The 14,652-nt window shown below is 45.2% G+C and overlaps 1 protein-coding gene across 2 annotated transcripts in view; it reads left to right on the plus strand.

Annotated features, from left to right (window-relative positions):
• LOC105491347 (WW domain containing E3 ubiquitin protein ligase 2) overlaps window positions 1-14,652 on the plus strand; it is a 181,207-nt gene that overhangs the window by 18,988 nt on the left and 147,567 nt on the right. For both annotated transcript variants that reach the window (XM_071084849.1, XM_071084850.1), the window contains exon 2: window positions 5,665-5,749. In XM_071084849.1, coding sequence (XP_070940950.1) covers window positions 5,680-5,749 — 70 coding nt within the window. In that variant the 5' untranslated portion in view covers window positions 5,665-5,679. The remainder of the gene's footprint in view (window positions 1-5,664; window positions 5,750-14,652) is intronic.

The raw sequence follows: 14,652 nt of genomic DNA on the forward strand, positions 1-14,652 counted from the left end.
TCTTTGTATTTGAGTCTGGGAAGTCCAAGGTGCTGGGCCCACATCCTGGCGAGGGCCTTTGTACTCCACATCCCAAATGGAAGGAAAGGCAGGAGAGCGAGAAAGAAACGTGGGGGGCTGAACTTGCTTTTATAACAAACCTGCTCTTGAGATAACGGCCCCAGCCCTGAAGTAGCATCAATCTGCCCTTATGACAATCACCTCTTCAAGGCCCCACCTCTCAACACTGTTAAGATTAAGTTTCCGGGGCCGGGCGTGGTGGCTCACGCCTGTAATCCCAGCACTTTGGGAGGCTGAGGTGGGCGGATCACCTGAGGTCAGGAATTCCAGACCAGCCTGGCCAACACGGTGAAACCCTGTCTCTACCGAAAATACAAAAATTAGCTGGGCATGGTAGTGGGTGCCTATAATCCCAGCTACTAAGGAGGCTGAGGCGGGAGAATCTCTTGAACCCGGGAAGCAGAGGTTACAGTGAGCTGAGATAGTGCCACTGTACTCCAGCCTGGGTGACAGAGCGAGACTCCATCTCAAACAAACAAACAAAGGGATGGCATTCAAAGCCTGAGACAGGATGAGGTAACGGAGAAGAGGTAGAACATCGATTGCTTGAGGTTGAGGAGGGGGCAGGAACCAACCGAGAAGGCTCAGGTGGGGCAGGAGGAGGATGAGGTAGGACTGGTGTCCTGAGAGCTGAGGGAAAAGTGGTTAAAGGACGAAAGGGTGATCAGTTGTGTCAGATGCTGCCCATAGGTCAGTCATGTAAGAGGACAGGGAGATTCGCTGTGGGATTTGATAACCTGGAGGTCTCTCTGGAGCTCTTGATAAGAAGAGTTTGGTGTTGTATTCCATTTGCTAAGTACCATTTCAGAGGTTTCCACTGGAAGTCAAATGCTTATTACAGACTAGTCTAGAAAAACTAGCCACTTTAAATCTTTTTGGAAACTGGATATATCACATAAATAAGACAAATTTGTTCGAGTTTGATAAACATCTTGAAGCATGAAATTGTTTGACTTTAGCTGTGGAAAATGTCAAAATCATTGTCACTTAGCTGTAGCTACATTTATTTAAATTTAAATTTAAATTATAAAATAGAGCCAAGGTCTCACTGTGTTGCCCAGGCTGGTCTTGAATTCCTGGGCTCACATGATCCTCTTGCCTCGGCCTCCCAGTGTGCTGGGATTACAGATGTGAGCCACTGTGACTCTCCTGTAGCTACATTTAATTCTCATATAAGGGGCTTTTGTCCATTTTTTTTTTGAGACGGAGTTTCACTCTGTCCCCCAGGCTAGGGTGCAGTGGCATGATCTCAGCTCACTTCAACCTCTGCTTCCCAGGTTCAAGCAATTCTCCTGCCTCAGCCTCTGGATAGCTGGGATTACAGGCGCGTGCCACTACGCCCAGCTAATTCTTGTATTTTTAGTAGAGATGGGGTTTCATCATGTTGGCCGGGTTGGTCTCCAACTCAAACTCAAGTGATCTGGCTGTGTCGGCCTCCCAAAGTGCTGGGATTACAGGCGTGAGCCACTGCTCCCGGCCAAGGGCTTTCATTCTTAGAGTAATATGGTGAGTTAATAACCATGTTTTAAAGCTGAACAACTCTTTAAGATAAGTCAGGCACTGGGCTTGGTGGTCTGAACCTGTATTTCAGCTATTCAGGAGGCTGACGCAGGGGATCCTTTGAGTGCAGAAGTTCGAGGCTGCAGTGAGCCATGACTGTGCCTGTGAGTAGCCACTGTACTCTAGCCTGGGCAATACAGCCAGACCCTGTTTCTAAATAGTAATAATAATAATATTGAAGAACAAAAAAGGAAATGGGAAGTCAGGGAGAGAGGTCACATACAAATAGAATGACGGAAGGTATTAATGATGTTGAATAGAACAGGAATTTTGACCAGGCTTGGTGGCTCATGCTTATAATCGCAGCACTTTGGGAGGCTGCGGCAGAAGGATAGCTTGAAGCTAGGAGTTTGAGACTAGTCTGGGCAACGTAGTAAGACCCTGTCTATAACAACAACAACAACAACATAGTAGAGTTGTGGTGGCACATCTATAGTTCCAGCTACTTGGGAGGCCACGGTGAGAGGATTGCTCGAGTCTAGGAGTTTAAGGCTGCACTGAGCATGTTCACGCCACTTCACTCCCAGCATGGGCGACAGAGTGAGATACCATCTCTAAAAAACATAAGATACAAAGGCACAATAATTTAACAGCATCAGTTCTCAAGTGTGGTCCTCAGACATCAGGAAGCCTCCCAGACTCTTTTAGGGTTTTGCAAGGTTGAAACTCTTCTTTTTTTTTTTTTTGGAAACGGAGTCTTGCTGTTGTCGCCCGGGCTGGAGTGCAGTAGCATGATCTCGGCGCACTGCAACTGCCTCCCAGGTTCCAGCAATTCTCCTGCCTCAGCCTCCCAAGTAGCTGAGATTACAGGCACCCACCACCATGCCCGGCTAATTTTTGTATTTTTAGTAGAGGCGGGGTTTTAGCATATTGGTCAGGCTGGTCTCGAACTCTTGACCTCAGGTGATCTACCCACCTTGGCCTCCCAAAGCGCTGGGAATACAGGTGTGAGCTACCGTGCCCGGCTGAAACAACTATTTTCATAATGACAGTAACACTTTGCCTTTTCACTGTGATCCCATTTGCACCAGTGGTCCAGAAGCAAAGGTGAGTAAAGCAATTGGTGCTAGCACCAATTGGGCTGTTGCTGTGGCCATGGTATTCTTCACCGTACATACTCTCAGTATAAAGAAAAGAAAAAGCCAGGTTCACCTGAGAATGTCCTTGATGAAGTGGTAAAATTCATTAATTTTATGAAGTCTTAACTCCTGAGCACGTCTTTTTAATATTCTGTGTGCTGGCACGTATGTTTATTGCAACACTATTCACAATAGCAAAGACTTGGAACCAACCCAAATGTCCATCAATGACAGACTGGATTAAGAAAAGGTGACACATATACACCATGGAATACTATGCAGCCATAAAGAAGGATAAATTCATGTCCTTTGTAGGGACATGGATGTAGCTAGAAACCATCATTCTCAGCAAACTATTGCAAGAATAGAAAACCAAACCTCATGTTCTCACTCAGGGGTGGGAATTGAACAATGAGATCACTTAGACACAGGAAGGGGAACATCACACACCGGGGCCTGTTGTGGGGTGAGGGGAGCGGGGAGGGATAGCATTAGGAGATATACCTAATGTAAATGACGAGTTAATGGGTGCAGCACACCAACGTGGCACATGTATACATATGTAACAAACCTGCACGTTGTGCACATGTACCCTAGAACGTAAAGTGTAATTTAAAAAGTTAAATGAAAATGCTAGAAAAAAAAATATTCTGTGTGCTGAAATGGGCAATACTTCAAAAGCTCTTCTGCCTCCTGTTGAAGTATAATGGTGTGTTGGGAAAAAGCACGGTTGTTTGAATTGAGAGCTGAATTAATTGCTTTTTGGGTGAAGTACCATTTTTACTTAAACATCTAACAGACAAACGTGTTACTAGATTTGGGTATTTGGCAAGCCTTTTCTTGAAAACGAATGAAGTGAGCCCGACACTTCAAGGAAAACAACACGGTATTTGCTACCAATGATAAAATATGAGTTTTTTTTTTTTTTTTTTTTTTTTTTTTAAGAAAGAGTGGTCGAGTGTAGTGGCTCACACTGGTAATCCCAGCACTTTGGGAGGTTGAGGCAGGCAGATCACTTGAGGTCAGGAGTTCGAGACCAGCTTGGCCAACATGGTGAAACCCCATCTCTACTAAAAATACAAAAATTAGCCAAGTAGTGCTGGTGCCTCTAATTCCAGCTACTCAGAAGGCTGAGGCACGAGAATCACTTCAACTTGGGCGGTGGAGGTTGCAGTGAGCCAAGATTGTGCTACTGTACCACTCTAGCTTGTGTGACGGAGTGAGACTCTGTCTCAAAAAAAAAAAAGGAAAAAAAAAAAAGACAAAAGACAAGGTAGCAGAGATGATAGAAGGAGGGAGGAAGGGGGAGCAGATACGAGTTTTTAAGTGAAAGTTTTTAAGTGAAAGTCAGACTTTTGGAATGCTTATATCTACTACCAAGAGCTCAATGGCTTCCCAATGCTTAAAGACTTATCTGATGAGATCAATGGTGACATTCACAAATGTGATTTTTGGATATTGCATAATGAAATGTGTCAACGTTTGGAAAATCTGCATAACTCAATGAACCGATATTTTTCAAATGTCAAATGATGATGTTCCAAAATCACATACAAGTAAAAGATCCATTCAAAGTACAAGATAGACTTGCTTCTAGCCAACACAGAATGACAGGGACACCTCATGGCTAATGATGCTGCACACCTTTTTGCTTTGTTTTTTTGAGACTGAGTCTTGCTCTGTTACCCAGGCTGGAGTGCAATGACATAATCTCGGCTCGCTGCAACCTCCACTTCCCGAGTTCAAGCAATTCTCCTGCCTCAGCCTCCCTAGTAGCTGGAATTAAGGCATCCACTACCACCCCCAACAAATTTTTTGTTTTTTAGTGTCGATGGGGTTTCATCATTATGGCCAGGCTGGTCTCAAACTCCTGACCTCAGATGATCCACCTGCCTTGGCCTCCCAAAGTGAGCCACTGCACCCAGCCTACCCATTTAAAGAATTATATTAGTTGTCTTCTTTTTCCCTTTCCTTTTTTTTTTTTTTTTGCATTATACTTTTAGCAAGGATTACTATCAGATTCTACTCATTTGGCCAGAGACCCTCCTTGAGGTGTTTGCAGCCAACTTGCTCCATAGGTAACACACTAGATTAGCTGTCTTTCTGCTGTGAATCTGTGATGTCTTTTTTTTTTCTTCTTCCTTTTTTGAGACAGAGTCTTGCTCTGTCGTCCAGGTTAGAGTGCAATGGCACGACCTTGGCTTACTGCAAGCTCCACCTCCCAGGTTCAAGCAATTCTTTGTCTCAGCCTCCCGAGTAGCTGGGATTACAGGCGCCTGCCACCATGCCTGGCTAATTTTTTTGTATTTTTAGTAGAGATGGGATTTCACCATTTTGGCCAGGCTGGTCTTGAACTCCTGACCTCGTAATCTACCCGCCTCTCGAAGTGCTGGGATTACAGGCGTGAACTGCGCCCAATCTTTTTTTTTTTTTTTTTGAAATGGAGTTTCGCTTTTGTTGCCCAGGCTGGAGTGCAATGGCCTATCTTGGCTCACTGCAACCTTCGCCTCCTGGGCTCAAGTGATTCTCCTGCCTCAGCCTCAGGAGTTGCTGGGATTACAGGCATGTGCCACCACGCCTGGCTAACTTTGTATTTTTTAGTAGAGACGGGGTTTCGCCATGTTGGTCAGGCTGGTCTCGAGCTCCTGACCTCAGGTGATCCGCCCATCTCGGCCTCCCAAAGTGCTAGAATTATAGGCGTGAGCCACCATGCCTGGTGGAGATGTCTTATTAGACTCTGCCTCCTCTAGACTTTGCTGTAACAGTCCTGTGTCCTTTCTAGTCTATCCTAAGACCGGTCCAGGTTCAGTAAGTCATTATAAGACAAACTATACTCTGGTTGCAGTTGCTTGGACATTTCTATTTTTTTGCCTCTGTCTCTTTAAGCTTAAATATTGAAATTGAGTTCAACTCCTCTGTCTTCTTATCAGATGTTCTCTCAATTCTCTTTCTGTTTGTCTTACAGCTTCACGGTGATGATATGGCATCTGCCAGCTCTAGCCGGGCAGGAGTGGCCCTGCCTTTTGAGAAGTCTCAGCTCACTTTGAAAGGTGAGTGGCACTGTATAACGTCTTTATCTTGTCTACGGCCCGGGAAGAGGGGGAATCTAACCACGCCTTGGTCTGGGGAGCCAAATTTTGTGAAATAGCTTACGGGTGTTAATTATTCTCATGTCATTATCGTCTTGTAGCTGTAATTCTTGAAGGAGAAAGAAAATAAAGGAGCAGGAAAATAAGGACCTTTTGGCTAAAATTATCTAAAATGGTGATTTCAGGCCAGGTGCAGTGGCTCATGCCTGTAATTCAGCAATTTGGGAGGCTGAGACAGGAGGATGCCTTCAGTCCAGAAGTTCAAGACCAGCCTGGGAAACATAGGGAAGTCCTGTCTCTACAGAACATAAAATAATTAGCCAGGCATGGTGGTTCACGCTAGCTGGTCCCAGCTACTAAGGAGGCTGAAGTGGAAGGAGAATTGCTTGAGCCTGGGAGTTCAAGGCTGCAGTGAGCTGTGATCGCACCACTGCACTCCAGCCTGGGTGACAGGGTGAGACCCTGTCCCAAAAACAAAATGAAAACAGTAAAATAAAATGGTGATCTCTTCATGCCCTGGCCCTCGTTGCTACCTACACTCACTCCCTAGGTGCCTCATCCAACCTCATGGCTTTAAATGCCACCAACAGAAGATCACTCCTCTGGGCTTTTCCTCTGAACTCCTGATTTATAACCAGTAGCCAGTTTGTTACCTTCGCTTGAATATTTACTAAACATCTAGAATTTAGCCTGTCTATAGCTGAGGTCCTGGTTTTTCTTCCTCATTGTCTGTATCAGCCTATCAGCATATCTGGTTGACTCGATCCTCAAAATGTGTCACTCAACATTCAGCCACTTCTCACCACCCCTAGGTCGCAGCCTGGTCCAGGCCACCATTGTCTCCACCCTGGGTTAAGGCAGTAGACTCCTGTCCTGTCTCTCTGCTTCTCCGCTTTGCCCTCCTTCAGTTTGTTGGTTACACAGCAGCCAGTGATCTTGTTAAAATGTAAACTGGGGCCAGGTGTGGTGCCTCATACCTGTAATATCAGCACTTTGGAAGGCCAAGGCAGGAGGATCACTTGGGCCCAGGAGTTTGAGACCAGCGTGAGCAACAGAGCGAGACCCCTGTCTCTACAAAAAATTGGAGGCTGAGGCAGGAAGATCACTTGAGCCCAGGAGTTCGACGTTGCAGTAGGCTGTGATTGTGCCACCGCACTCCAGCCCCGGCAACAGAGCAGAGCGAGAACATGTATCCAAAAAAAAAAAAAAAAAAAAATGCAAGCTGGGTCTTGTCACTCCTCTGCTCAAACTGTTCAAGGGTGCTCCATTTCACAGTAGAAGCCGAAGGTCCCATGTGATGGGACCCTTCCCCACCCCGCATTTCTCATCACCTGTTCCTGGTCTACATTCTCTCTGTGCCAGCCTCCTTGCTTTTCAGTGAATACACTGGGCAGGTGTCTGTCTCTGGGCCTTTGCACTTGCCGTTCCCTCTGAGTGAAATGCTTTTCGCTGCCTTACTTCCTTAGGCCTGTTCTCAAAAGCCACCCTCTTCCTGATCCCCTGATCCAAAGCCACCTTCCTCATTGACTTCACATCTATTTCCCTCCCTTATTTATATTTTTCTTCTCAGCCCTTGTCCCTGTTTAATTAATTTATTTCATTTGTTGACTGTCTCCTTCAATAGAATGTATCCACAATAAGAGATTTTTGTCTGCTTTGGTCACTGTTAACTACCCTAGCCGCTAGAACAGTGCCTGACACATAGTGAGCCCTCAGTCAATAGGGCCTGAACGAAAGAATGTTGCTTCGGGTTCTATAGCTCTGCAGCCATCACAGATGGGAGAGTGACTCTCAGTATCTGAGCTCAGGCCCCTCAGCCTAGTCCTCCAGAGGCAAAATTGTGTCTCTTGGGAATATTTTTCTTGAGTATTTTTGAAATGTAAATGTTATTTATATAATATACTCATGTAGTTTAAAAATCTTAATTTTTAATGTTATTTTATTTTGAGACAGTCTTGCTCTGTCGCCCAGGCTGGAGTGCAGTGGTGCTATCTCGGCTCACTGCAACTTCTTCCTCCCAGGTTAAAGCAATTCTCCTGTCTCAGCCTCCCAAGTAGCTGGGATTACAGGTGTGTGCCACCATGCCCGGCTAACTTTTTGTTTGTTTGTTTGTTTTGAGATGGAGTCTCGCTCTGTTGCCCAGGCTGGAATGCCGTGGCATGATCTCGGCTCACTGCAACCTCTGCCTCCCGGGTTCAAGCAATTCTTCTGCCTCAGCCTCCTGAGTAGCTGGGACTACAGGCGTGCGCCACCACGCCTAGCTACTTGTTGTATTTTTACTAGAGACGGGGTTTCACCATATTGGGCAGGCCAGCTTCAAACTCATAACCTCGTGATCTCCCCGCCTCAGCCTCCCAAAGTGCTGGGATTACAGGTGTGAGCCACCGTGCCAGGCCTCCTGTAGTTCAAAATTCTTTCCTCCAGTCCTTCAGTGCTCCTGCTTGGAAGAAACCAATAGTATGTTTCTTGTGTGTCTTTTCCAAGATACACAAAAAGGGATGCATTTTTTAAATTTTGAGAGCCAGATTGCCTTCCTTGGAAGGAATACTCTTCTAGCAATGTGCGAGAGTGCCTGTTTCCCCACATCTTTACCAGCACAATGTTGTCAGACTTTTAACTTTTGCCTGTTGCATTGGTGCAAGCTTGTGTTCTCAGTATAGTTTTGTTTTTTTTTTTTGAGACAGAGTCTCGCTCTGTCACCCAGGCTGGAGTGCAGTGGCATGATCTCGGCTCACTGCAAGCTCCGCCTCCCGGGTTCACGCCATTCTCCCGCCTCAGCCTCCAGAGTAGCTGGGACTACAGGCGCCTGCCACCACGCCCGGCTAATTTTTTTGTATTTTTAGTAGAGACGGGGTTTCGCCGTGTTAGCCAGGATGGTCTCGATCTCCTGACCTCGTGATCCACCCCCCTCGGCCTCCCAAAGTGCTGGGATTACAGGCGTGAGCCACCGTGCCCGGCCCTCATTTAGTTTTATTTCCCACTTCTTTACTTATGCATTTGACTCTTGAACAGCATGAGGGTCAGGGGTGCTGATTCCTTGCTCAGTAAAAAAATCCACATGTAACTTTTGACTCCCCCAAAACTTTACTTACAGCCTACTGTTGACAGAAAGCCTTGACAATAACAGAAACAGTTGATTGGCTGGGTGCGGAGGCTCATACCTGTAATCCCAGCACTTTGGGAGGCTGAGGCAGACAAATTTCCTTAGGTCAGGAGTTCAAGACCAGTGTGGCGAACATGGTAAAACCCTGTCTCTACTAAAAAATACACAAAAAAATTAGTCAGGCGTGATGGGGGGCACATGTAATCCTAGCTACTTGGGAGGCTGAGGCTAGGAGAATTGCCTCAACATGGGAGGCCGAGATTGCAGTGAGCCGAGATCACACCATTGCACTCCAGCCTGGGCAACAAGAATGAAACTCTGTCTCAAATGAAACAACAACAACAACAAAAACAACAACAAAAGTGGAAACAGTTGATTAATGCGTGTTTTGTATGTTACATGTATTATATACTGTATTTCTACAATAAAATAAGCTAGTGAAAAGAAAATCATAAGGAGGAGAAAAAGCATTTACTATTTATTCAGTGGAAGTGGGTCATCATAAAGGTCTTCACCCTCATCATTTTCATGTTGAGTAGCTGAGGAGGAGGAGGAAGAGGAAGGATTGGTTCTGCCGTCTCTGGGGTGGCAAAGGCAGGAGAAAAATCCATGTAAAAGTGGGCCCTCATAGTTCAAACCTCTCTTGTTCAAGGCTCAACTGTATGATGTTTAGCATCTTTTTTGTTTGTTTGTTTTTGAGACAGTCTCACTCTGTCACCCAGGCTGGGTTGCAGTGGTGTGATCTTGGCTCACTGCAACTTCCGCCTCCTGGGTTCAAGCGATTCTGGTGTCTCAGCCTCCCAAGGAGCTGGGCTTACAGGCATGTGCCACCACACCTGGCTAATTTTTGTATTTTTAGTAGAGATGGAGTTTTGCTATGTTGGCCAGGCTGGTCTTGAACTTCTGATCTCAAATGATCCGCCTGCCTCAGCCTCCCAAAGTGCTGGGATTACAGGTGTGAACCACTGTACCCGGCAAAAGTGTTTAGCATCTTATATATTTAAGGGCAGTTGTATTTCCTTTTCTATGGATTGCCTGTTCATGTTCTTTGCCTGTTTCTTATTACATTATTGATTTTTTTTGTAGTCTTGAAATATTTTAATTATGTTTCTTGGAGTCTTTTGCCTGCTTCTGCCCTTTTGAGTAGGGAGATGAGTTAGAGTGAACGGATATGGTTTTAAACTGGGGACTACAGACTTTATTACCTTAGCTAATAATTAGCAAGTCTAGCTCAAAGCAGAAGTCGGCCCGTTGGACCTGGTAACATCCTGAGGTCTCTGTTTTGAGGCCATGTTATTCAGCCATGCACACTCATTTCTCTTCTTTTCTTTTCGTTTTTTTTTTTTTTTTTTTTTTTGAGACGGAGTTTCACTCTTGTTGTCCAGGCTGGAGTGCAGTGGTGTGATCTTGGCTCACTGCAACCTCCGCCTCCCAGGTTCAAGTGATTCTCCTGCCTCAGCCTCCAGAGAAGCTGGGATTATAGGCTCCCGCCACCACACCTGGCTAATTTTTGTATTTTTAGTAGAGATGGGGTTTCACCATTTTGGTCAAGCTGGTCGCAAACTCTTGACCTCGGGTGATCCACATGAAGAAAGCTGATAGTGTAACCTGTGGGGTGTGACTGCGCGGTTTCCACCTCCCTTGTGCCTGCCCACAGTGTGATCCTGGTGTTTTAAGGTATATTTTTAAATGCATCGAGGCGCTTAAACGTAGGCCAGCTATTTTATTTGATATTTTACTAGAGAAACACTGAAAAATTGATCTCTGAAAAGCATAGTATAATAAAACAAAAAATGAGCTGTTTGGAACTTACTGAGAGCAGATGCCAGACTCTATTGTGGTCCCTTCTTAAGAGCTTTTTCAGTGTATAATTTTGTCATTATGTGATTTTTGCCTGATTTGTTGACTTTAAAAGCTAAATCCCACATAAAGTCGTGACTCCGTGTGTAAAGATATATTTCATGAAAGAGACTTTCTAGATAAACTTGCTCATGTCTTTGTTTTGGCCTGTCTTTTAAGAACAAGAAACATTCAAAATATCACCCTGCCTGTTAACTGTAGGTTACAAATGTGTCAGAGGAGAGACCTGGCCAACTCCACATTAAGCAGGGGTTCAAACTTAGTATCCCCAGTCGCAGGACAACGTAATGTATGTGATAATAGGTACATGACATAACTTATGTTGTAGTATTCTTTCTTTTGAGTCAGAGTCTCACTCTGTTACCTAAGCTAGAGTGCAGTGGCACAATTACAGCTCACTGCAGCCTCGACCTCCTGGGCTCTGGGAATCCTCCTATGTCCAGAGTAAATGGAACTACAGGTGTGAGCCACTACACCTGGCTAATATTTTATTTTTTGTAGATTTGGGGTCTTGCTGTGGTGCCTAGGCTTGTCTCAAACTCCTGGGCTCAGGTGGCCCTTCTGCCTCAGCCTCCCAAAGTGCCGCGATTATAGGGTGAGCCACTGTGCCTGGCCTTTAAACTGAGTCTAATCATGAGTAAACAATTGTAATCACCCAGTAGATTCTTCTTGTCCACTCCACAGACAAAATAAATTCACTGCTGGGCGCGGTGACCCATGCCTGTAATCCGAGCACTTTGGGAGGCCGAGGCGGGTAGATCACGAGGTCAGGAGTTCGAGACCAGCCTGGCCAAGATGGTGACACCCCCGTCTCTACTAAGCCAGGTGTGGTGGCAGGCGCCTGTAATCCCAGCTAATTGGAAGGCTGAGGCAGAGAATTGCTTGCACCTGGGAGGCGGAGGGTGCAGTGAGTGGCGATTGCACCACTGCACTCCAGCCTGGGTGACAGAGTGAAGCTCTATCTTAAAAATAAAATAAATAAATTCGCTGAGACTGTAGCATTGCATTAGAGAAAGAGTTTAATTGACACAAAATAGGCTATGCGGGGGACAGAGTTATCACTCAGATCAGTCTCCCAGGAGGCTCAGAGGTTAGGGTTTTTATAGACAATTTGCCAGGCAGGGGACTAGGGAAAGGGTGCTGCTCATTGGTTGGGGATGAGATTATGGAAGTGTGGAAAACGGTCCTCCTGTGCTGAGTCCACTTGTGGGTGGGGCCACAGAATAATTTGTGTCATGAGTCAAGTCACAGGCCCAGGCAAGGTCAGTAGATTGCCAGAAAGTCAGAAAAAATCTCAAAAGACCAACCTTAGGTTCTGCAATAGCGATGTTGTCTATGGGAGCAATTGGGGAAGTCACAAATCTTGTGACCTCTGGCTACATGACTCCTGAGCAGTAAGGGATTATAAAAACTACCTACCTCTTATTAGAATTCAAGCCCCTCCCATAATCCTAACCTTGTGGCTATTGATTAGTTTTACAAAGGTGGTTTAGTTTTGGGAAGAGCTGTTATTATCCTTGCTTTTTTTTGTTTTTGTTTTTTGAGACAGGGTCTTGCTCTGTCACCCAGGCTGGAGTGCATTGGCGCAATCTCAGCTTACTGCACCTTCTGCCTCCTGGGTTCAAGCGATTCTCGTATTTCAGCCTCTCGAGTAGCTGGGACTACAGGTGTGCACCACCACGCCCAGCTAAGTTTTGTGTTTGTAGTAGAGATGGGGATTCACCAAGTTGGCCGGGCTGGTTTCGAACTCTTGGTCTCAAGTGATCTGCCTGCCTTGGCCTCCCAAAGTGCTGGGATTATAGGCGTAAGCCACCATGCCCAGCTATCCTTGCTTTAAGATTAATCTGTAGGCTGGGTGTGGTGGCTCATGCCTGTAATCCCAGTACTTTGGGAGGCTGAGGTGGGTGGATGGTTTTGAGCTCAAGCTTAAAGTTTGAGACCAGTCTGGGCAACATGTAAACCCTGTCTCTACAAAAAATACAAATATGAGCCAGGCATAGTGGCTCACACCTGTAGTCCTAGCTACTTGAGAGGCTGAGGTGGGAAGATCGCTTGAGTCCCAGAGGTGGAGGCTTCAGTGAGATGAGATTGCACCACTGCACTCCAGCCTGGGCGGCAGAGGGAGATCCTGTCTCAAAAAAAAAAAAAAAAAAAAGAAAAAGAAACTATAAACTAAATTTCTCCCAAAATTAGCTTGGCCCTTGCCCAGGAATGACCAAGGACAGCTTAGACATCAGAAGTAAGATGGATTCAACTATGTCTGATTTCTCTCTCATAATTTTGCAGAGGCAGGTTCACAATCAGAAAAATGTAGAATTTGGTGCATTCTTTAAAACAGCTGGTGGAAGTCTTTAAAAATCATTGTTGCCTTGGCAAAGCTGCTGGGATTATAAAAGAAAAAAACCAAAAAGTTAAACAAACAAAAATCATTGCCATGGAAAAGAAGGGAGGATGTTCTAGATTTTAAAAGATTAAGGAGATAGTAGCCACAGGCAATTTGTATATATTGATTAGATGCTGAATTGGGGGAAAAATAGCTTTAAAAATATGTCTGGGGACTGGGCAGTGGCTCATGTTTGTAATCCCAGCACTTTGGGAAGCTCTGGCGGGTGGATCACTTGAGTCCAGGCAGATTCCTTGAGCCAGGAGTTCAAGATCAGCCTGGCCAATGGGGTGAAACTCTGTCTCTACAAAAAAAATTAAAAAGTTAGCCAGGTGTGGTGGTGTGCACTGGTAGTCCCAGCTACTCAGGAAGCTGAGGTGGGAGGATTGCTTCAGCTGGGGAGGTCGAGGCTGCAGTGAGCCGTGATCGTGCCACTGCACTCCAGCCGGTCTACAACTTACTTTTAAATGGTTTTACCAAGGAAAAATAGTGTGGACACACACACACAAAGACACAGATGGCATTTATCTATAACCTGTGGTGTCCAATAGAATAGTCACTGAAGCCACATAGAACTATTTACACTTAAATTACAATTATAGAGCAATTAAAAATCATGTCCTTATTTGCACTAGCCATATTTCAAGTGTCAGTAGCCACATGTGTCTTATGCAATGTTTTGGGCAGCACTGAAAATGGAACATGTTCGTCATCATGGAAGTTCTCTTGGGTAGTGATGCTATAGACACATAGAACAGAAAGCAAATGTGGCAAAATGATAACAATTGCTGAAGAGTAGAAGAGTATACAGTATCTATTATTCTATTTCAATTTTTCTATAGATTGGAAACTTCAAAATCTATAGTCAGGCGTGATGGGGGGCACATGTAAGAGTTTTTTTTTCTTTTTTTTTTGAGAGAGTCTTGCTCCATCACCCAGGCTGGAGTGCGGTCTCAGCTCACTGTAACCTCCGCCTCCTGGGTTCAAACAATTCTCATGCCTCAGCCTCCTGAGTAGCTGGGACTACTGTTGTGCCCCACTATGCCCAGCTAATTTTTGTATTTTTGGTAGAGACAGGGTTTTGCCATGTTGCTCGGGCTAGTCTCAAACTCCTCGCCTCAAGTGATCCACCTGCCTCGGCCGTCCAAAGAGCTGGGATTACAGGCGTGAGCCACAACGCCCTGCTTCAAAATAAGAGTACTAAATACCACATATGATCCTAGATTGGGGCCTCGACCAGAACAAATTTTTTTTTGCTATGTTGGGCATTGATAGGACAATTGGCAAAATGTGAATAAAGTCTGTAAATTAAATCTTAGTATTATAAAAAGTTAAATGTCCTGATTTTGATAATTGTGCTATTGGTTATGTTAGAAAATGTGTTTGTTGGGAAATACACCCAGAAGTATTTAGGAGTAAAGGGGCACAACGTCTGTAGCTTACTCTCAGAGTTTCAGGAAAAAATGTGTATGTGTATGAGCACGGATACTCCTCAACTTACAGTGGGGTGACGTCCTG

The sequence above is a fragment of the Macaca nemestrina genome, chromosome 18, assembly GCF_043159975.1.
Source record: "Macaca nemestrina isolate mMacNem1 chromosome 18, mMacNem.hap1, whole genome shotgun sequence".
Taxonomy (NCBI): domain Eukaryota; kingdom Metazoa; phylum Chordata; class Mammalia; order Primates; family Cercopithecidae; genus Macaca; species Macaca nemestrina.